The 24730-nt window shown below is 36.2% G+C and overlaps 1 protein-coding gene across 4 annotated transcripts in view; it reads right to left on the bottom strand.

Moving 5' to 3' along the window:
* The window catches only part of PPFIA2 (PTPRF interacting protein alpha 2), a 389841-nt gene that overhangs the window by 26399 nt on the left and 338712 nt on the right, over positions 1-24730 (bottom strand). For all 4 annotated transcript variants that reach the window (XM_064491563.1, XM_064491562.1, XM_031463070.2 and 1 more), the window contains 2 exons: positions 5133-5214; positions 1705-1905 (listed from right to left, as the gene is read on the bottom strand). In XM_064491563.1, coding sequence (XP_064347633.1) covers positions 1705-1905; positions 5133-5214 — 283 coding nt within the window. The remainder of the gene's footprint in view (positions 1-1704; positions 1906-5132; positions 5215-24730) is intronic.

The following is a 24730-nucleotide window of genomic DNA, read 5'->3' on the forward strand; positions in this document are numbered from 1 at the left end:
ACCCAGACTTTGGGGCTTCATGAAGACTTTTTAGAGGAAGGACATTCAGGAATCACTAGATAAAGGATGGGTTGGGGAAGGATGGTGGTCCTGGTGTGAAAAGAATGTTCCAAGCAAAGGGAAGAGCAATTGAAAAAGCTCATAATCAACCAAAAATCATAGAAATCTAGAAAACTTAAAGTAGTTCTGCAATGTTGGGATCCTGACCGGAAGGAATAAAACCTTTGAGGTGAACTGAGACTAGATCAGGAAGAAGTTCATAGGTTCTCCTCACATTTGAGAGTTCTTCGAACAACTGAGTGCACTCTTACCTTTAATAGTTTCTGATTTAAGTTCCTTCAGTTTGCTTAGACATTTTTAGAAAAAATAGTGCTTAATTATTCTATTTTCCTTTAAGAAATAATAGGTTAGGGTACTAAATAGAAACAATAAATTGTACTCTATTTTTCATCTTAAAGTTGAGACGTCTATTGCTCTTACTTCTCCAAGATTAGGAATTTTAAATATTTTTGTCCAAATTTGCTGACATAAACTAGTCATGACACTCTTACTTGGGAGTTATGCAGGAAATCCATCATCAGATCTGAATTCAGATTACATAAACTATTTTAATGACTTACTCAGTTTTTATTTTAAACATATTCTGAATTGTTTTTTAACGTTAGTAATATTTTAGAACAATATACATTTATATACATTTAAAAATGTTATACAAGTTATATATAAGAACTTGTTAAGTATGTATTTTTTCCTACATGTTACTTAGGAAGAAGTTAAAATGGAATTTCACAAGCAATATAAAAGCTTTATAAATTTGGCCTTGTATTTCTAGCATTAGAATCTAGTATACTGGGAAGGAATTTAAGGATATATGCAATAAAAATGAAGAAAATTCTCTAATTTATGTTCCATGTTTAAGACCATGTGTAAAAAGCTATATCCAAACTAGCTTTGTGCCTGAAAACTACAATACTTTTCTTTAATCTACTATTTAAATTTATCTCATTCTTCAATATTTTATCATTATATATAAGACACAGGAACAGAAAAATCCAGTTAACATTAGAAATCATATCCTTTATCAGCAAAAGATACAATTTGGGAAAGGAGTAAAGAAAGAATTAGTATTACTTAGGAGTTTTTCTTAGTGTTTGAATGTGTCATCTGGCATGCCTTTTTAGACATTTTGTTCTTTCCTAATATTAAGAAAAGGACAAAATTATGAGAGGAATAGGGATTTATAAAAGGTAAACAGATTTTGAAAGAAGGTATTCTACTTGGTATTTATAAAACATCAAATATCTATGTACTTTCATAATTATGAAAACTGCTTAAGAAGTAGTGAGTTTAGTATTATATCTTCAGCTCCAGCTCATCTCCTGAGATGTTGGATTACATTTAAAAAAAGAAAAAAAAAAAAAAAGGAGAGACATCCTAAAAAAGAGTAAACTCGTGGTCTTGTTGCTTGGGAGAAAAATCTGAACTTTAGGTCTAGTGACTAGTTCAAAGTCTATCTTGGTTGCAGCCTTCACTTCTGATAGGAGAATTAAAAGTAGTAGCAAGGTTAATGAAGAGCAAGCTAAGTCTCCTCACAATAATTCACGCTGACATTGAAATGTGTGCTGCCACAGGTAAGCTCTGTGGACCTGGAGATGCTGCCATTCGCCCAGCATGGGGAGAGGGAAGGAGCACAAACTGACTCACAGTTCTGGATGTTGGAGGAGCCGAAGGACTGGTTAGGGAAACCATCTCCTGGATTGCTAAGCGGAGCTTTAAGCGATGCAGAGGATTGCTGATTCCAATTTCTCTCTGGATCTCGGTGTCTGATAAGGCAGACATGATGGCCCCGCTCTTGACGTTGGCTCGGCAGGCTGCCACGTACCAAGCAGGCATTCCCAACCAGAGCTGTTGCGTAAGGAACAAATCCACACACCAATTAGAGTAATAGTTGACGTTTCAGTGTCTCTTACGTGCTAGGTGTTATTCTAAGTACCTTTCTGTATGAACTCATTTACTACCACAACCCCATGAAAAGAGACGCTATTACTGTTTTCCCCAGAAGAGATACATGCACAGAGACATTAATTCATTTATTCAAAAATGCCAGCTAGGCAGTAATGAAAATAAAGATTGGAAATCTAGCCTTCAGGGTCTGCAATTTAAAAACTAATTTATATTATTAGGGATAAAAAAAAATAATAGCTGCACCACACCATCACCTCCTGGGTTTGAGGACAGGAAAAACAGCCACAACTGCATTTGGTAAAGACGCCATCAGTATTTGTTTAATGTATGACTTCAATTTATAATTATCTTTTAGAATAGTGAGTACAAAGAAATTCTGTCACAGAAAGACTGATTTTGATCATGGGCTGTAGTGTGGTGAAGCCACATTTTCCATCTACTTGGCTACACTGTGACAGTCAGAGGAACTCAATTAGATGCTTAATGTGAAAATAGTTTTTGGAGAATGAAGTGATGGGCTAATGGAAGAGGCTAACGTTATAAACATCTGGAAGACTTTAGCTAAAGAGAGTAACAAAATAAATCATGCGTTAGAACTTAGGGACTCCTAACTGAATCACTATGCTTTACACCAGAAACTAACACAACATTGTTAATCAACTAAACTTCAATTAAAAAAAAAAGAAAGAAACCAGGGTTTCTGTTTTTCAACCTTGCTGTGAGGCTCTGGAAAGACAACTGAATTGGTAGAGCAACGAGCACAGCACATGTCTGGCACACATCGAAGCACAGGGTGAAGCACCGACTCACACGCAGCGTGCTGTAGCATCTGAATTACTGACACTTAAATAGGGAACACTCTTTCCATCCCTCCCCCTCCCCCACCACCTCATTAGCTTTGAGTAGGAAGCAGGGCACATGGAAGTGAGCGGTTCAGATCTTGGTCTTTAAATGTCCAAAATACTGATTTTTTTTTTTTTGGCTGTTTTATTTGTTGATATGAATAGATTGAGTAAAAGGAGAGAGAGCATGAGAGTAAGAAAAAGAGAGAGTAAGAGAACAAAGAAAAACTATAAATCGGCAGTATTCTATGTCAAGGGCTCTGGACCAAGGATCAAAAGGCCTGGGCTGTCTTTCCTTCCCAGTCATTGGTGAGTTTTACAAGTCCTCTAAACCTCAGCCTTACTTTCCTCATTTGTAAACTGAAGGGATTCAGCTTTTTTATTTCTATGATAATTGTGTTAAGCCGCTCCCAAGCCAGTTCCCGATGATCTCACTTCCTGATAACCTGTCCTGCATAATCCTCTTCCTTTGAGTTTGGGCTGGACCCAGTGACTAATTTTAATGAAAAGACTATGATAAAAGTGATGAGTGTCACTTTCCAGATTATGTTACAAAACAAGACTGCGGCTTCATTCCTGCCAGTCCTCTTCCCCCATGTCTTCTCCGAGCTCTTGCTCCGGGGGAAGCCAGCTGCCACGTTGTGAGCAGTACTGTGAGATGCCCACGTGGACAGGAACAGATGTGTCTGGCCAGCAGCTCCAAGGAACTGAGTCAGCCTGGAGTTGGATGTTCCCTAGGCCAAGCCTTGAGATGACTGCCACCCCAGCTGACACTGTGCCTGCAGCCTCGGGGGAGACTTCGGACAGAGGTGGTAGCTAAGCCATGTCCAGATCCTGACTCACAGAAGCCATGAGGAAAATAAAAGCTAAGTTTGGGGATAGTTATTTATTATCATGTAACAAATTAACAGATTTTTTTTTAATTTAAAAAATTCTGCCATATTAAAAAGTTGTTTGCTTCTGAAGAGGAAACAAACAAAAGGCCAAATCTTTCAGTCAAGGTGGCCTGGGCAGTGACTGAGATAAGAAAGAGGAGGGAGGGTACCCAGGTACCATGTATGACTGAAGAGTTGACAGGATCCCCCACAGGTGAGGCACAAGGAATTGACCTTGTCATGACAGATGTGATTAGATATGAGAGAACATGGAACCTAATTCATAGTTTATAAACTCAAATTGTTCAAAACAACCAAACACCAAAATATACCTTCACCGCACCCTAGTGATTGTTGCCTTCTCTATGCTAAGAAATTTGCGTTTCCACACAGGTTAACATTACCCAAATGCTCGCCGATACATTGTTACCAAAGTCATCCTTGATTAGACTTTTTAAAAGTTTTTGATGTGGATAGATGGTGTGTGAACCATCAGAATTATTCCTACACATCACTCTTAATGGGCTGTGCCCTCAAGAAGATGCTAAAGGAGGTGAAAGTTAAGAGCTCTCATTCACTGCATCAGCCAGCTCATTCATCTTGTTTATTCCATTTTATAATTTGAGTCACTTTAGGGAGCACATTAGGAGCAATTTCTGTGTGCTCAGGATAGTTTTAATTAGTACAAACTTCACTACCTGTCATTTCCTAGTCCCTGAACCCCAGTAAATCTTTTTTTTTTTTTTACTATAAAGAATGTGTTCATCACTTGCCAGAATAGTAGCTAACTGTCATTTCCTTCACTGTCCCAGTCTGCTCCTGCTGCTCAGGTATTCATTTTTCCAGACCCTTGTGTTGTGTAGGAAACGCTGAACGTAGTTCTTGTTTTATTAAAACATTCGGGTTAGACACAGAGGGAACAAGGAGATGTCTTCTCCTGGATTACTCCAATTGTCTAAACCTAGCTGGCCCCTAGGCTCTAGAGAATTAGGTTCAGGGATTACACTGCAGGCAAAGAAGTGGCTCTCTTGGAATCAGTTTGGCAGTGATATCTTGGATAACATGTTAAATACGGAGATGGCTCTTCTCTGTTAACCTGCTGGTGAGGAAGGACTCTAGACTGATGTACTGCGACAGATGTTTTCTTGCAATGACAGAACTGTCACTCAAAAATTGTTTCTTCTGACTTACTCTAGACATGAAGAAGATGGAATTTACCAAAATTTCTTTATATCCCACTGCCTGCTTCCTTCTACCACAATCACAAGAGAGCATCTGAGTAAAATTGCCACAATGCCCATGGGTCCCAAGTTAAAGTAAGTATTCCCTTTATAAGCTATTCCAGACTATTGGAAAACTAGGACATCAGGAATCTGTCTCTACTTGTCTCTAAAAACACTATCAAATTAGCAGGGATTGGTTTAAGAGCCTTTTGGTTTAATTATCTTACCTCTAGCCATGCGACTACAGTGGGACCATCCCACTGGGCAAAAGGTAATCCCTTCCTCCGAGCTTCTTCTAGAAGTTCATGCCTGAAGTACACAGCAAAGATTATGAGTCAGCTACAATGGGAAAAGATGGCAGTGATTATTTTTAATGACAGTATTTAAAAAAAGCCCATAATCCTTCGTAAGCTTTTCATGAATTAATACAGAATAACAGAATTCCTTCTCCTTTGAATAATACATGCAAATCATCCACTGATTTTATTAGAAATGAAATAGTGACATCTAAAAATAATTTTCTCCAACACGTATTCACTAAAATTCAAACATTAAATGTTAATGGACTAAGAAGCTGAATTTTATTATCAGCAAACAGCCCTTAAACAAGAAAATGGCCCACATATGCATATTCAAGCATGCCCTATGGGGTCTGCCTTGCCTGCTTCCCCTTATTATTTCAATAGTAGATAAAGTGCCTGTATACAGAGGCAGAAGATAAAGCTGGTCCTTTTAGCCCCATTCAAGTGATGTGCTTGATTTTCGCATGCTCTCTGGGTCTAGGGGCTATCGTAGGAGTCCATGTTTTGTCTCGACTACATTACTTCTCATTTGAAGAAAACTCCAAGGCAAGTTGACTTCCATCACTACAAAGCAATGTAAGGTGTAAAATTCAGCAGTACACTTAATCTCATTTATAATCACTACTGGTTTTAATGAAACCAAAACATCTCAATGGCAACCAATGGTTGTTTCTGAAAACAAGAAGATGTAAAGAGCCTTGACACATGCATCTTTAATCATTGTCCCTACTGCTGATCCTGACATCCATTTACAAAACCAATATCAGATCACTCGTTACTGAACAGCAAGATTGTGTTTTCTTTGAATCTCAAATTGATAATATACCTGGCCAAGATTATATTGGAAAATATATTCTCTGTACTTTAGATGCATAGATTTTATAGATCTTACACACACACATTATATATGTATATAATGTATACATATAAATATACATAAAATTGTTTTATTTTGAACATGTGCCTGTCTTGCTTAGGAATCCATCATTAATATTATATATGAACTCCAGATGCAGCATTTGATTACTTCCTACTACTAATTGATTAATTGATTATTGTGGTGAGCTGTAATATGTTAAAAATACATAATAAAAATGCCTTTTAATCCAAAAGCTTTCTCTTTCCGTGTTGGCAATGGTTGTTACCAAAAATGCAGTGTGAAAAAGAAACAAGGAGGCAAAACAAAAATTAAAGTTTTCCAGTAGCTGAGAGGCACATAAAGCAACTCCTCTTTCATTTGATGGGATAGCAAAGAAGCATGTGTAACCTGTTCAGCACCTGGGCAAGGGAACAGGAACACTGGTGCCCTGAATCCCAGGTGAAAACTAGAGGGGCTCCCTCACCTGGCTTGCTCTACCCCCACCCATTTGCTCAGGCTTCCCAATGACATTCCTTCACTGAAAACCAGATTTGAATAGCCTAGTCTCTCCATGACAGATAAAGTGACAGAAATGGGTTTAAGGGTTAAACAACCAACCATCAGATACTTATTGAACAAGCACTTATTTTGAGCTGAGACCTGTGGAAATACAGACATGCACCCAGTTTTCCAGGAGCTCCCTGGTTAGACAGAAAAAGCAAACACATAAAACTGTCTAAGAACATAGAACAACGCACAAATAGAAGCTAAAACTCAGTGATGCACATTCTGAGTGTGAGGATTTTGGAGAAGGGGTTAGTAGCAAGGGAAATGATCAGTGAAGGCTTTGTAGCAACAACTGGCCATGAAGGGTGGGTGGGAAGGAGGCAGGGACTACGTCCCAAGCAGGATAAGCAGTTAGGGTGGAAGGTCAGAGGCAGGACTGAACACAGAAGACCTGCAGGAAAATTTAAAGTAGGCCTCCACAGAGCCGAAGAGCATTACTGAGAGTTGTAACATTATAACCATCAGGCAAAGGAGCACTTCCAGTATGTGACGGGTGAGTGGCATTAAAGAGGAAGAAACAAGTATACATTTACAATTGGTTTTTGGTACGTTTAGCAAAAAAAAAAAAGCCAGTCAATAGGCAAAAAACACCTAGGAAGAACACAACATTTTCACAAAAGATAAACATGAGTTGTACGTAAGCCATTTTTAAAAGCTAGAACATTTTAATTGTGAAAATTCTGACCAGTTCCCTAATAAAAAATGCACCACACAAGCTGGAGAGATCCTGTGAAAATTTAAGTCAGAAAATGTGACTTCTCTGCTCACTTCCAGTTACTCCCTGTCTCACTGAGAGCAAAAGCCAAAGTAGCTGTTCCGATCTACCCTACCCTCTTCATCTCTCTGATCCAAATCCCATCTCAAAGAAATAGTGACCTGAACTATTTAGGCAATCATAAATAAAAAACTGACTTGGCACCAACAGGCATTTGGGATACACTGGTGTCTCCTGTTTGTCCAGTGCATGTGTGGAGATGTATGCATTCTCTCTGTATCCCAGAGTCCACCTTTTCAAAGGTTAAGTAACAGTTCTTCCAGAATGATGTCATGGTCACTTTCCCCAGGACAAATCTGAGTCTAAAATTACTGTCTTTCTATTTAGGCCTGAAGAAATACTTTTGTCTTTCTTTTTTTCCCAGAAAATCTAATATTTAACCATCCTTTGCCCCCAGATCACTCATATATTACTACACGGGCACCTACACTATACATTACAGGTACCGACTTCTGTTTTAAGTTTTAGACCAGATTCTTAGAGGACATCAGTAGCACTTTCTTCTAGGGGAAGTTTCAGGCACAGAATTGTATCTGCGTGGAAACTCACACACACACGCACACACACACACACACACACACACACAGATACAAGAAAAGTACTAATTATAAGGGAAGGTCACTTTTAATCAGAAAAGCCTCTGAGTCATTGAGGATTTTTACGAAACACATTCTCATCCACAGTAAAGAATGCCATTAAGATTCTCCCAAAGTCCTCAGACTCGCTCAGTAAGGGTGTCAGTGAGCTACTGTAAACGGGACGTGACACATGACGAAGGCCCAAGGCGTGGGGAACACCCCGGTGTGTGAGTGGCTTGCATGTTCATGCAGAAACGTGCAGAGGGAAGCTTGCACTTGCTGTGCCTGATCTGAAGACAGGAACAAGGCGCAGGCACCCTAGTTACGCCTGGACCCAAGGATTTCTAGGTCAAGGATCAAGAGTGTCTAAGAAAGGTAAATAAATCAAGAACATTTGCCAGGGTTGTGGTTTCTAAGTCCTAACCCAATTAATGTAAGCAAGTATGACTTTGCTTAAACGAGCCAATCCAAATGGAAATCCTCCTTTTTAGGTTTTATGACTTTAACTGTTTCAGCTTTGACCTCGTTGGTGGGGAATGCTTATGTTTCTAAGCTACGTTTCTTTGACACTAAATAAAGTCCACATGCCTTCCTGCCTTGTTGTTCCACTCACTTTATCTTGATTTTCAAGACACAACAAAAATACTTCCTCTCTGAAGCCATCCCACCCTGGACCTAGAGGCAATATTTACGACTTATTTTTCTAGGCTCCTTTGTACTAAGCAATTTTCCCAGAATATCTTTAACATTTTACTGAGTTAGAGCTTTGATCAATTTTATTTTTTGTTTGGAAGACAAAAACCCGACACATAGTAGGTCTCTAAAAATCCAATGACTGAATGCCTAACCTAGCCTCAGGGCATACAAAGTCCCTGTTCTCAGGCCCTTAGAGTTTGGAAGAACAACTTGTAAATAATAAATTCAATAAGATGTTAAACTCTGAGAACTGAAATTTGTTAGTTACTCAAAAATTCATAGAATGTGAGGGCAGTAAAGTCTTCTTTTCCAAATTTTTCCCAGTGTGGATGATTCACTGCTGTCAGTGAAAAGAGACTTCATTCTCAGACCACTTCACCTAAGATGCTATTTTGAGACTGCCAATTTGTGATATGACTGTCTAAATACCATGCAGTATCATCACCCCTGTCACTCAGGGTGGCCACTTCAGTCACCTTCCATTTAATGCCTGTCAGTTTCCCATTCTTACTTTCTGTTTCATCTTCTTTTACTTTCTGCTTTCACTGCCACTGTTCTTTTTTCTCTCAGCGTTTTAATTGGCCCCACTCTCCAGGCTTCTTACCCTTCCAATACACTGCCATGAAAAAATCTGCTGTCAAAGCAGTGCAGGTAATACAGTGGGCTCCGAAGTCAGAACGCTTGGGCTGGATTCCTGGTGCCCTCCCTTCTTAGATCTGCATCCACAGACAAGTCACTTTACCTTGTTGTGCCTCAGTTTCCTCATCTGTAAAATGCAGCTGATAGCAGAACCTACTTCAGAGGGTTGGTATGAGAATTGGCTAAGAAAATATATGTAATGTGATTACAGAAGTGACTTGTACAAAGGAAAAAGTCAATAAATGTGAGCTATTTATCATCACACTGTCCTCTTAAAACCCTTTGATTGTTCCTGAAATGCCTGAAGAATAATCCTCAACCTAGATTACAAAGCCTAAAATTGGTTTAGTCTCGATTTTCCGTTCTAATCATCTTCCCTTCCTTCTAACCAGAACTGAGAACTGACATTGGCAAATCATTTGCAACATGAGTAATTCCATCTTTGCAAGTACCATTTTCCAGAGCTGGTAAGTGCTTTCTCTTCTTCTTTGACTATCAAAATCTTACTGCTTGCCTAAATCATAACACTTCCTTTTATTTTGTGATCATCCTAGTCCACAATGCCTTTTTTAATCTGGAAACTCATAGTGTCAGCATCACTCTTAAAGACTGGTGACGGACACCACACGCATAAGCTTCATCTCCCACCCAAGATCCTAAAGTACTGGAGATGAGAATTCTTCCACTGCATTATACATTTTTCTTTGCATGATCTAGCCAAGAATACCTTTTGAAAGACTGCTATTTTGCAATGCACGAAACTCTCAGGGTTGACAACCATCTAGGATCCCTGATCAAAAGGCAATTTTTAAGTATTCTATGTTTTTGTTAAGATCCAATTACTTATTGAATCTTAAAAAGGAGTTAGAATTTTGCTTAGCAGTTACACAGATTGGCTGCAGAAAGAGATAAAAGTGCCCTCTCTAACATTAAATATGACATTTTGTAAATTGATCAAATACTATCAAAGCTTTTGTTCAAACTCTCACTTGTAGACATGGCAATGAACTCCCAGTTTGTCTTTCCTTTGGTACTCCCTCCCTCCTATCCTTGTTCCAACTTTCAGAAAGACCTTTCTAAGCACAAATCCTTTTGTAAGAGATGCCTCTTAGAAACGCCCCACTTGCCCTGAAAATAAAAGTCAAACATCTTCGCATAATTAAAAAGACCCTTGGTGATCTGGCCCCTGGCTATCTCCCAGCTTATTCTGTTCTATCAATACTGAAATACTTGCCGTTTTCTAAATACCTCATTCTATCTTACCCTCCATGACTTTGTAGATGCTTTTTTATTCTGCCTGGAACATCCGTCTTTGCATCATAATTGTGGCAAACACACTCATCTTTCAGACACAGTTTTTGCTTTATCCTTCCTGTTGAGATTCCAAGATCTTTCCCAGACAGAATTAATTTTCAGTTCTATACAAATATTATAACTTGTACATACTCTGGTTATTGCACTTACTATACTTCCCATTTAAAATTTAAAACTGTATTTAAATGTAATTAAATAAACTGCATTACAGTTGAATACAGTGAGGACTACCACAGAGCTTTATCTAATGTGCTCTCTTCTTCATCTGAACCACTTCATATTCTTCTGAGATATAATACATGGTTTGAAAGATCAAAGTTTCTATATGTAGGCAAATTAAGTTTGGACCCAAGATAATAATAGCTGACATGCACTTATCACTTACTATGTGTGAAGCACTATCCTAAGTGATTTATATCTATAATTCATTTAATCTTCACAACAATCCAATAAGACACACACTGATACACATTTGTAGATGAGGACACTGAAGAAAAGACTACTTGGAGCATAGAGTCAGTGAGCGCAGAGTCAGAACGTGAGCGCCAACAACCAGCCTGGTCAGTCAGCTCGCTTAACCCCCATGCTATCCTTTAGCTAACTAACCTCTCTGAAGTTTCCATAAAGTAAAAGAAGGATCATAGCAACACCTCTTTGTTAGAATTAAATGCAATGACAGTCTCCCACCTTTATTTCTCTTCTTGTTGTTCATTTATCTTTTAGAGATGGCATACATTTATTTGACCTCATGCTAATATAGATAGTTTTATCTTCTCACTATCACACATTTCAGCCCCCAAAACTATAAGAGGAAAAAGGAGCTATGATTTTCTTTTCTTGCTGTTCCCTATTGAAAACAGGTTCTGCGTCTTGGCAAGAGGAAGGTTAGCTCCATTTATACAGCCAGGATGAAAAAGCTGAATTTGTTGTAATCTGTTTCAGTTCAATTGATTTTGTGTTATTGTGATACAAAGGAATTCTCTGGTTGGAAAAATTATCTTTAGGGCTCATTTGTGTGCTGTGGCACACAACAAATACTTCCTTACTGATACGGCCAGAACAAATAAATACATGGCTCCATTAGAACCAAGAATGAAACATAAGTCAAAATAACTTAACAAATGAATCTACTTCTTAACACAGTAGCACAGAGAATAAATCTTCCCTCTATAATACTAACAGTAAATTTACACAGACCTCACATTATTATTAATTATAAAATGTATCTTGTTCCAATAAACTTCAACAGTCAGGAGGGCAAACAGAATATGATCTCCTCAAATTTGAACCAGACAATGGGCTATAATTCCATCATGCAATCTATATCTATTGGTTAATTCTATGAAAAACAAAATTATGTATTTCAGAAACTGTTTGAAATTCTGGTGAGCAAATGTGAACAAAATATGGTGCCATCTCAATTTTTTTAACATCTGTAAGCTGAAAATGTTATGTCTTAATTAACATAATTATTCTAAAGAGAAATGCATTACAAATTCCAATCAGCTGTTCCAGACATTGATTACCTAAATATACATATTTAGCACCACAAAATGAAGAGTTTTAAATCCGACATTAGCAAGGTTGACTTGATTTCAAAAGCACAGCGTACTGTGATTTGTCTGTGTGAAGTGCACACGTGTGTGTATCTGTGTATCCTGTTATGACACAGTTTTCACATGCCATGCATATAAAAGTCCACTGCACATTTAAGTAGTATTTCATTTAGATTCTCAATTTAAGTAGCATTTCATTTAGATTCTCAGAACACATGCTAGGTTGCTTGGAACTGAAATTATTTGATTACATAAAACCGAAGTTCATTCATATTGAAACCTTTTTACTGCCAGCTACTTGAAATGGAGGGCCTAGTCTCAGGAAATAAATTTAATTTATTTGTGAATTTGAGTTGGGATTTACATAATTTCATTCGTGACTTTATTTTGAATATAATCACTTTCAATACCATTAAAAAAGGTGTAAACACACAGAACCACACACAAATGTAATGGAACAATACAGTAACTCGTGCTGTTGTTGAAAACTAGAGGGGCTTGTATTACTTTCCAGTAAACAATTTCACTTTTGCAAGACCCTGTGGAATGTTGTTCCCGGTCCCTTCCTGATAGTAAATTGGGGACTTACTGAAGGAACACTGGTAATTTTTTTTGTTTGTTTAGTTGGATGCCTTTTAGACTAGATTGCTTTAGTAATTCACTTAGTTTTGAGCCCTTTGTAACTCAGATTTGAAGTTTATAGTTTCCATGCTTCTTAGGTTATTCCATAATCTTGTGAGTATTAGGAAGTTGACAGTAATATTAGAAAGTGTACACTATACAAGTCAGCCACTCAAAGATATGCAGCAAATGCGTGGGAAAGTTGGGGCTTAAAATATCATCTTCTGATTCACAATTCAACTTTCTTTCCCACATCTTTACTATGTTTGTACTACCTTCTCCTGACATTTTAATCTCCTAAGCTTTCTTTTAGCAATTGCATGAAGGAAATGATTTTGAGGTCTTAAAATGTTTAAATTTCAGGAGCACATGTGATAAGACAAGAAATTGAATTTTAGAATTAAGGTAATTATATCAATTTCTTAAAGTCTACAAACATTGATGTATTATGCATTTACTATTTTTCAATATTTCATTCAAAAGGGGATGGAGGAATGAAGTTTATTCCTTGGGATTATCTTCCTCCTGAAACTTAAATATCATTAGAAAATAGAAGGCCAAAATTGCATGATAACATGAAAATAGTGTTTTAAAAATTCAATGTTAGAATATTGATTATTTTTTAAAAGTAGGAGCTTACAACTTGCATTTGGCCAGCATAGTTGAATAGTACCCTAACCACAGCTTGCCTTGCATTTTCAAGAACATGTACTAGGACTTTCCCTAATATCATAAGTTATCCCAAGTCAAGTTAGTACTGCATTGTTAAATAAGTTGGTAGTAGTAACTAGAACTTAAAATTAGAGTAGAAAAATATAACAAATATAAACCATACTAATGAACAAAGCACATGACCTTGGTACATACAATATCCATACAGCCAATCAGTGACACTCTCCATAGCTTCCTGAATAATTTGCATCTCATTGGAGCCATTTCCTTTACCCCCTCAAAATGTTTTGTTTTAAGGGTAAAAGCAACACCTATCCCCATCTAAAGTGTTTTACAACTAACCATGTTACCAATGCAAATGTTTACACCACGGTAGTATTCCATAATATTAAGCTCAATTTGTTTTACTTTGAAGCCCAGCTGGTTTTGGAAATAAATAACATATTCTAAGTTGAGTTCAAAAAGTAGGATTTGAAATTTGAAGCAGTAATTTGAGTAACATATATTTTTTTAAACTCTACAAATTAACTGGTAGTGTAGGAAACAATGGAAAGTAGACCCAAAACCAGAGGGTCCAACCAAAACCAAGGATGACTTTGGAATCTAAGCGTAGAAGTTCTGCTATGAAAGACCCAGCATTTAACCCTCTTCATCTAAGCGCAGTCCTAGTAGCTGACAAATAAATTTGTCTCATGAATATAATGCTGGTGGAGAACCACAAAGCACCAGGAAATATCCAGGTAGACTGCCAGGCAGCACCGTCAGAAGTACTCAAGTGACTGCAACGATTAGGTGTCACTAAATGTCACACTAACCCCTAGAGAGGGACTTGAGCACTAGGGGAAATGACATCTGGATTGTCTTTTGACATATGTCTAATAGAACCAAAGAAATTGAAGTGCCTGAAAGGCCAACTTGATTAATTTGAATGTGAACATTTCTCTGAACCAATGATTCCTTTTATGCTAAGAAAATGAATACACTTCACAATTTTCATTTTAGGTCAGAGGCAGTGCAGCTTGTGTTACAACTGAAAAGAGAAATACTAAAGATAAAAGAAAAAAGAAGATGGTGCTGAAAACAGACATATTCAGCAGCCATTGTGATTCAACTTACCCTGATGTGCTTTTCATGAGATGGAGAAGGACGGATGGAAAAGAAAAGCACACAAATGTTAATGGATACATTTCAATCCAAAGAAAGTCATGGAATAAAACAAGAGCATCATTTCAGATGTGCGGAAGCTCAGATACGAGAAAGACATGGTGTTTTGTTTTGTTTTGTTTTCACCATGACATACATACTCACTGTGTCCAAAAGCATAATCAGGCTGAAAGCAGTTTTAATAGTTGACCAGTAAGTCTGTCTCTTGAAAATGAGCCACTCTGAAACATGCATGACCACATTTTCCCAGCCTCTAGTAAACCCAGGGAAGAAGTCAGGCACCTTGTTAAAGAATATTCTTTATTTAAGGCCGCTCTTGGGTTATTTCACAAATCGGAGCAGCAGTAACTTACTAAATGGTGCTAGATTCTCATACAGATTTGTAAGTTTACTGTTAGAGCTCAAGACAAATACAGCAGACTACTTGAAAGGAGCAGCTGGAAGAAAGCACTGGTTTGAGGGTCAGAATATCGGTTCTTGTTCCCATACACGATTTAGTCAAAGTCACTAGCAGGTTCTGATGTTCAATTTCCTCATCTTAATTTGACACAAGAAGAAATGTGTGCATTCCAGTCCCATAATTTTATTATTCTAACAAGTGCTATAACAATAATAATTATTATAAATAATTGTGTGCCAGTAATCAGAAAATATAAAAAATTCTATCACTCTTCTCCCTTTGCCATACTAATTCTTTCTCCTCTATTTGAACTGGCAAAATAAATGTTGAGCTTGTGCCAACTGAGTGTCTTTTAATGGAAACATTTATTTATTTGGACAGATGTTTATAAATGTTGCTCTGAGGGAGAAAATGAACTAGATTGGTTTACTAATGTTAGCAGAAACATCACAAAAAATTGATCTAAATGTAATGTTTGGAGTAGCCCACTTGTTCCCTGGATAGAGGAGAGGCGCTGGGAAAATATGGAATTTAAATAATTCAACCAAAAGCCATGAAAATATTATTTTAAGTTTTCTACACTAGCATAGTGGACTAATTCTTAGAAAAATAAAACTCTTACTACAGCTCATAAAATACATTCGATATAACAAAACTATGAAGCAGAGATTCCTATCTAAGCAATTAGTCAAGTTAGAGAATTTCCTTTTTTATTGCACAATTATTGTAAAGAAAAGCTGGACGTGCGACAGAACACCCTGCACGTGCCTCCGCTAAACGCATTCATTCAGAGAAACTGTGCATTTCTTTATGAAATGACATGTTGCAGAAATGCATGTCCTTTGACCTTAGCTGCAGAATAGCTGTGCCAAGCTGTTTAAATTTTTCACATAAACAAAAACATAATTGTCCATACAAATTGGCATCACAATGTCCTAAGAAATTTAAGGCGTATTTCTTACATCACACATGCAACAGAAAAAAAAAAAAAATTAAGACCCAAAAAGATAAATTCTAGGCGGCTAAAATGGTTTTCCTATCAACATAACTGTGAACTCTTTGATGTCTAAAAAAAGGGCAGTTTCTGAGCTCTTCATGAAAACTGCCAGAAGTAGTTGAGACCAGTTATTACTATGGACAAAATTATCTTCCTCAACCTACCAGCTAACTAGGAATTGCTCTTCAATAAAACAAGTTGATTAAAACTGCACACAGTGGAAGATTAATATTAGTCACATATTTATCATTTTCTAAAACAGGAAACTTGTACATATAAAAATACCTTAAATATAAAACCTAAGAGAAATTATGAAAATAAACAGGAAACACAAATACAAAGATACCACTCAAAAAGTATTGCTTAAATTTCTAATATATTTATTCTCAAGGTGTATACATTATCTGACTTCTCATAATTTTTATGAACTTTTGTCTCCTCCATAGTCAATTAGTTTAAGAACAATACTGAGCAGCTATCTCACTTAGCCCACTTAGAATATTAAGTATTTCAGCTCACAACTTTCAAAAAAATATGTTCTGCAAAGGACAAAAAGCCATAGTTGTAAATGACGCTAAGAGATTTTGTGATAATATATTATAAATCCATATCAGAGGTAATATATATTTGCAGAATTTTTTTTTGGTCTGGATACAGTGTTTAATTTGTCCTATAAAAACTGATACTCTTTTCCGCATGCAGTTATTTACAGTAACATGTAACCTCATTCTTTTTCTTTCTACTTCAGATTGTCTAGGTGATAATAATAGCAAGAAAGATTCTGTCAAGAATTAATGTTTTTTGCAGGGAGGGTATAGCTCAAATGGTAGAGCAAATGCTTAGCATGCATAATGTCTTGTGTTCAGTCCCCACTACCTCCTCTAAGAATAAATAAATACTAACTAAGCCTAATTACCTCCCCCCACCAAAAAATAAATTAATTAAATAAATACACTTAAAAAAATTAATGTTCTTTAAAGATCACTTTAACAATAGGCAAATAACAATTTTCATTGACCTAGAAAAAACAGGTTTTAAGTTACCTTCTAATGAATAAGATCAAAACCAATTATTGGTACAGTATCTTTCTTGGGGACATCAGCATACATCCAGACACAACAAGAGGACATCATCAACTAACATCTGTCTTATAGTCCAAAACAGGATTCTTACATGTTTTAGTTGCCTCACTTTAATCTTCTAGATCTCCTCCTAAAAGAATAGGCCTTCTCCTGTTTATAACTAGTCAACTTCGAATGTAAAGCTTCATTTTAGAAATAATTTACTAAAGGAACTTTGTATGTGGAATATGGTTGCCTCTTGCTTCTTAAGGTTCAAGTTGGTGACTTAGCAATTTTTAAGATCAATCAACACCAGATGGAGGAGTGAACAGGTAATAACTGAAGTGGAAAAGTGAGATGAAGAAAGGATTCCTTTAATGGGTGATACCTGACAATATTTAAAGGCTGATGGCCACAACACAGAAAAGAGCAGAATTTGACACTGTAAGTTCTAGTGGGAAATTGGCAAAACATGGCTGAGAAAATGGGGAGGTATGGTCTAAAGAAGAGACTAAACTAGTTTTCTGTAATAAGGCAGGATGGGGGCAAGTGTTAGTGTGAATTTGGCAGCAAGTAATTCAGAGGACACAGATGGTGTCGTTATTCTCTCCCTCTAAGGTGGAATGTGAACACATCTGCAGAAGATGCAGGGTGAGGACAGTGGAGGTCTTCGACAAAAGTTGCAGAGAGCAGAAAGAAGATTAGTGAGAGAAAAATATTGTTATTACTTGTTGGCAGTGTCGAATTCCCAAATGAAGGTGGTCCAGATTCCCCTGTGTTAATTTTCCCCAGCAGCACAGAGGTGCCCATGCAGACACGGAGAAAGAAAATTCACTGGTGACTGTGGTTATGACATGGATGTGACCAAGTGAAAGAGAAGTGATAGGACGTAGGAATGGTTAAGTGTGGTGAAATTCTGGATGTAGAATCCAAGCTAAGTACAGAGAAAGAAGAGGACAGAATGGGGCTGATGCACTGGGAAAGGACAGAAGTTTAAAAAAAGATGAGAGGAGAAGAAGTTGATCAAGCAAGTTGAAAGAAGGAGACTATGGTTAGGAAGGACTGATATGATTGAATTAGTAATTTCCTAATAAGAATGATTTGGGGGGTGATGACAAGATTCTGAATATAACGTGAAAAGTGTCTGACTAGGAGTAGAGAATAACACTGGAAGTGATAAAGCCATGAACTTAAGTTGTGAATGGTTGATCTATGTGGAGCACCCAGGGTGATGGCAGAAATTGCTTTGTATATAATGACAGATGATGGGATACAGATAAAAAATAAATAGCCAAGCATATTTCTAGTGATCCTTATAAATGAAAGAAAATGGTTAAGGAGTTTTAAATACAGTTCATCATCACACTTCTTCAGAAACACTTTTTCCTTTTTTAAGTTCATGTTGACTTCAAATAGCTTAAGTTTTGGAGACTCTTTAAAAGTGGTTAAGAAATCTTTAATTCTTCCAAGACTTTTGTTATTCATTTGCCTAGCCAATGTATCCCAGTCAAGTCCAAAATTAAAATCTTAATTATGCAGAATCTGAAATAAAGCCATTTAATTGTATGTTTGTATATATATGAGCATAAGATATAACATACATGCACATACTACTTACTTTTGAATGAAAAGTCTTTTGGTATGGAACTACTTTTTTAAATAAAACCCTAGCAATAGGATATAGATAATTACTGCCCTTCTTAGAAATGTGGAAACAAGGGAGAGATGCTTGCTTCCTGAAAGGCTAATTTTAAATACTCTGGGGGAAAAAAGCACATCTTCAAAGACCTTAAAAAAAACACTGTACAGAGCTAATATAAGATCTGACATTTGTGGAAATAAATATGGAGAACACTTTCCATATTAAGATGTCAGTCAGTATTATATTTAAATGTACCTTAATTAGTGACTTTCTTCTTCTAATAAAGGGACTTAATTATCCTTGTTATTAGGCAGTGACTTTGAACATTTTACTGGGATGAGTAACATTAGACTAATTCAAGCACACATTTAAATTTCTTACATAGCTTATGTATTAGTGATCATTACTAATCTTATATCAAACTTTGGGATATTATGTATGGCTAATTATATCAGAAAAAAAGCAACTTATAAAGCAACTACACCACTTTGAAATTACCTCCCTTCCCATTCTTAAAAAAGGTGTTTGATTTGAATACATTTGTTGCTCATTTTGAAGGATGGGATGGGGTTGGATAAGAAACTAATTATTATCAATGGAAAAAAATTATGGTACTCTTTTCAAAGTATAAAGGTGAGAGATTCTTTGTTGCCTCTCTATGTAGACATTTAAAATTAGGTAGGGTACCACAGGTCCAGCTGAAAGACTGGGCTACATGCTCTCTATATTGTGACTTTACCCTCATATCCTAAGCAATTCAGAGAAAATGGGGCTCAGGAGGTCAGCACTTTTATGTACCACGGTGCCTAGAAAGCTGTTTCTTCATGTGTGGAAGGAAATAGCAGTTTCTACCTCAAATGCTTTTTGAAAATTAAGAGAGAAAGTACATGCCAAATGTGTAGAAAAGTGCCTAGCATACTGTAATTACTCAATGTAATTATTAAATATTTATTACATATAAAGTAGATCATTATTATCATTACTACACAAAGGATGAGGAGGAAAATGGAACAGGAGCTTTGCACACACAGAGATAGTAGTCATAAACAAGAAACAGATATTAAGTACGGTAAGAACATAACATGCAAGATGAGAAGTAGAGAGAGAAAGCTGGTGAGATACAGAGGGACCAGATAATGTAGGGACTTACGGGCTATCTAAAAGCATTTGACATTTATCCTAGTGATGCTAGGAAATGATTGAGGGATTTTAGGCAAGTTTAGAAATATGATTCAGATAGATCTCTTTAGTTGAAGTGTGAAGAATGGATTAGAAGAAGGCAAGACTGGAAGAACCAAGATTGTTTTAGCATGATGGCCTCAGAAAGAAAAGAAGAATATCAACACGTTTGAGAGATTTTAAAGAAATAGTACCTTGAGTGAAAGCATACAGAGGTGATGGTGATAGTGGATGAAGGTGTACAGAGGAAGAGTAAGGACAAGCAGAACGACGGGCAAAGATGAAGCCCAGATGTCTGGTTTGGTCATCTGAGTGGGAGTCACTGTCCTAGTTCCTGTTCAATATTCTTAAGTTTTCCTCTTCACCTGAGAGTTATTTTTCTACCTAGCTTCCACTCTTGTATTCAGTTTTTTAGAACATAAGTTTTGAGTACCTACACTATGCCAGGCATCTCAAATGTTTACAAGAGCAGAGGTTCTCTGAGTCCAGTTCTCTGAATTACGTAGAGAATCATAGAATCGCAGGGCAGGGACAATTTAAAGGGCATGCAATCCAATCTCTCAGCTGAAATTTGAATCCCTCACATAATAATCTTGTACATACACACGTTTGGCAGATATATAGTGGATATAATCATGAGGAACAACTGTCTTTCAAGAAGGTCAATTCTTCTCAGATCTGTGATTGTTAACATTTCTCACTTAGATGCAGCTCAAATTTATCTGTAACAACCTCTCACTTTTGGTCCAAGATCTCACACAGCCTTAAAGAACACAGCTGTTTCCTCTAAGCAGCTTTTGGATCTTGTGGTCCACACTCCACACATTCCTAATTACTTCTAGTGCTCCTTGAAGGCATGGTTTGGTATCATCTTGCTATACTGGGCATGTTCTTCTGATTATATATGGATACATCTTCCAGAAATTAACACAATATCCAGCCATGATCTGGTCAGTGCATAGCATTTTGGCCTTATCAATTGCCTCTTGGATATTGAAATCGTTAACTTCTTTATCAGGCATTGCTAATTTGCCTTTTTTTTTTTTTTTGCAGAAACATTTTTTTTTTCTTAGGAGCTGCAGTTAAATGATACATATCCCCCTATATACAAGTAATCAATATGTATGGTCATGAAATTGGAGGCAGATTTATATAAATGACCCTGCTAAACTTCGTCTTGTTAGATTTGCATCTCTCTGTAAAGGTTTTCCTTAAATAATTTTTAATTTAAAAATTAATTATGTCTTCTAGCTTCATGCTTTCACAAATCTGATATTCTCATTTAAATCAATTATCAAAGAGCTGAGTCCACCACCTTCCATTTCACTCAGGCATCATCAATTCTACTTGTTCAGCCCCTCTGATTGCAATGGTTCCATCAGTTATATTTCCATGTTGTTCATCTCATTCCAAACTTATGTTCATTTAGAAAGTAAATGAAATACCTTGCTAAACTCAATATATGGTACTTCTACAGCAGTTTTCCTCATCTACATGTGTAGAAAATGTTTGAAAAGTTCACGGGCACAGCTTATTCTTAAGGATATCCATTTACTCTTGGTGGTCAATAATGTCCCTTTTTATTGTTCAGAAATAATCTAGTAAGTGTTTTACATTTATTTTTAGAACTAAGAGTGAGATGACCAGTCTTCAGCTTGGAGAACATCCTTTAAATAAGAACATTAGGTGGCACTTTTCTCATTCTGTTCAAAGCCAGTGACTTAGAGAAATGATCATGGCAACTGAAATACTTAACTGCAATAATTTGTTTTTCGTGACACTCTAAAATCTCTTTGAAGAATGGAACTGTAAAATTCAAGTATCAGTAGTTTCCAACACAGTTCTTGGGACATAATAGGTACTAAGTGAATGAGTCAAAAGTTATCATTACCATGTTCCATTAATCCAGGATTTACATTAATCAAGACAAACAGTATGGATTTATTTAGAAAAGGAGGTCATTCTTCCAGTACATGTAACTATCTTGAGTTTTCACTTCCTGCTGTTAATCCTTATTTTATTCTTTTCATTTTTCATGGGCAGAAAATATGGACACTATACAGGGCTTCTGGTTCTACTTACTCTCTAATCTATTGACATTGTACTGTAGGCTCAAAACAGCAGCCCTGTTCCTTCCATGTTCTTTTCCTTCCTCCAAATATATATATATAGATATATAAACAGCACTTTTGTTTTCCTTAGATTCATTTTTCCTAACAAATTTAAATGGATTTGGGCCTTTAGCCTCTGGATATTATTATTTTTTAGGTTCAGGGAATTCTTAGAATTGTTCACAGCTGGAGCTTGGCAGGGCTGTCCATGATCAGAAAGCAAGGCAAGGCAAGCTCCAGCTCAGTGCAGGCAGAGAAGATAATCTCCTGGGTTTCCAAGTAGAAAATTGGGGCACCTTTTCCCAGATAAACATTGAGAGCACTGGATTTAGGTTCTGAAATATTCTGCTTTATTAGATCTTTTTGAACTGGTTGCCCAGGAGTGTTCCCCTGTAATCACGTCTATACTAAGTGAACTCTTGACTACAACTAATTGATCCAAGTACAGATATCTCTGCCACATTAGGCCAATCAGATTCTTTCACCTAGGAATTCAAAAATGTGAAATAGAAAAGATGAGTTGTTGACAACACTCTAGGGAAAGACTTCACCATCTGTTAAAGGTGAAATTCTGCAGTTGTCCTGGCTCTGTTGCTTCTGCAGGCTCTGAGACACTAATATCCCACCGGTGAATTCCTCTTTTTGCTTCATCCAGCAAAATATAGTTCCTATAACATGTTTACAAAATATATTTTGTGGAGGAAGCAAAGACATTTCTCTTCCATATATATGATACTACTTACAAGGGAAAATCTATTCAAACCTTCTCACACATGTCTTCTAAATTAACCTCTGGAATACAACTTATAAGTATAACTTGGCACATAGGCACTTAATAAATATTTATTAAATGAAAGACTGTTGTGTAATCTGTGATACTTTTAATTATGAATATTTCCAGTGACATTTATTTTGCTTGGAGATATGCAAACTCTGAAACTTCCAAATGCCAAAGATTATAAGTGTCGAGTTTCAAAACACATTAAAGTTTATGCATTGAAGAAGCCCCTTAGGATTGCAATGGAAATAAATTAACTAAATCTATAGAGCTTCACTTTTATGCCTTTGAAGTTCTAACATAAAGATCCATCGGTAGTGATTAGCTGTGACTGTTATGCTCCAAGGATAAAACTGCTTCTCTGGAGGATGCTGCTGACGGCTAAGATGGAATGTTAATTTCACTTTAATGATGTTGAAAAATTGATTTCAAATATGAAATCCATATTCACTTAGCAGTGATATCCATTCAAGAGAACATAGCAAATCTAACATATATTATAACTAAAGATTGAAAATGATAAATTAATATGTTAATATTCTTATAGTATCTTTCAATTTAGTCTTAAGATACAGAAGATTTCAACATACATATATGTTTTAATAAAAAATTATACAGTGTTAAAAATGCAGGAGGAAAACATTAGTAGATAAAAATTGATATAAATATTTCAGAATTTATATTTCTGGAGCTAAGTAACTGTTCACTGGGTATTCTGTCAATTTTAATGCATTCACTGCCTATCAAGGACTATCATGAGAGTTAAACAGGTGTATTACTAGTGAAAGACAACTTCATCTTTAATCCCATAAGTCTCAGTAAAAGTAAGCTTCTTAGAATCAAAGTTAAGTCGAGACACAAAAATGTTTTAGGTCAATACTTGTAAGACAGTCCAGTCTAACAAGTCTTTAGACTGAAAGTATAAAGTAGAAAAATGAAATATATTCAAAAATGAATACAAATGTACTTTTGATATTTCTGAATCCCAAAGATAAAGGGAAAACTCTTAAGCTTTCTGAGAGAGAAAGGAAAAAGAAATTCTGTATGTCACACACAAAAGAGTGAGAATCAATTGAAATTAGACATAACTGGAAGCCAGAAGAGTAGTACCTTCAAAATTTTGAGGAAAAATTATTTTAAAACAGTAGTTTTACAATTGTCAAGTAATTTTAGGTGTAAAATATATTTACAGATCTCTAAGAATTTGGAAAGTTTGTCATAAACCTTATCAATACATTTTTAGAGATGGTGATATGGGAAATTGGAAATTAAATGTATTCCAGGAGGAAGAAAAAACCATTAGAAATCTGAAGAGATATTAATACAAGTACATTCATTGTTGATACTTCCAAAGCTCTTCTTTAGGCAAAGATGCTGATGACATAAAGTTTCATTTCCTTCCTTGTGAGTTCATAGTTCTTGATTCTAGAGTAACATATTTATGGAATCATAATAGTGTAGGCTCTATTTTTAAGGAGAAGTGAGTCTTACACTTGTACATCTTGGAAACCTGTGAATATCCTGCTCTTTCTGTGTCAGGTAACTTTATCTAACTTGGGGGTTCAGTTTCAGGAACACCCTTTTCCATATACTTAAATCACTGTCCCAACAGCAGTTTCAGTAATAAAACATTTTGATCTCTTATTGTCTGATTCCTTTGTCCATCTTCATATAAATTCTAAACTTTGACAAAGAACAGAATTTCTATTTATTGGGTCCTAAAATACCCACATTTAGATTGTAAGTGAGGTTTGGGGAGTTAGGGAGTTAAAGAACATTCAGAAATTGAGGTTTTTTTGGTCATCCAGACCAGGTACAATTTTGACATTACAATAGCTTTTATTATGATGTGTAGTTATTTTTTGGGGTTGTGTAGTTGACTTTAATTGACCACCCTGAGCAAAGCTTTAAGGT

This window comes from Camelus dromedarius, chromosome 11, assembly GCF_036321535.1.
Source record: "Camelus dromedarius isolate mCamDro1 chromosome 11, mCamDro1.pat, whole genome shotgun sequence".
NCBI classification, from domain to species: Eukaryota; Metazoa; Chordata; class Mammalia; order Artiodactyla; family Camelidae; genus Camelus; species Camelus dromedarius.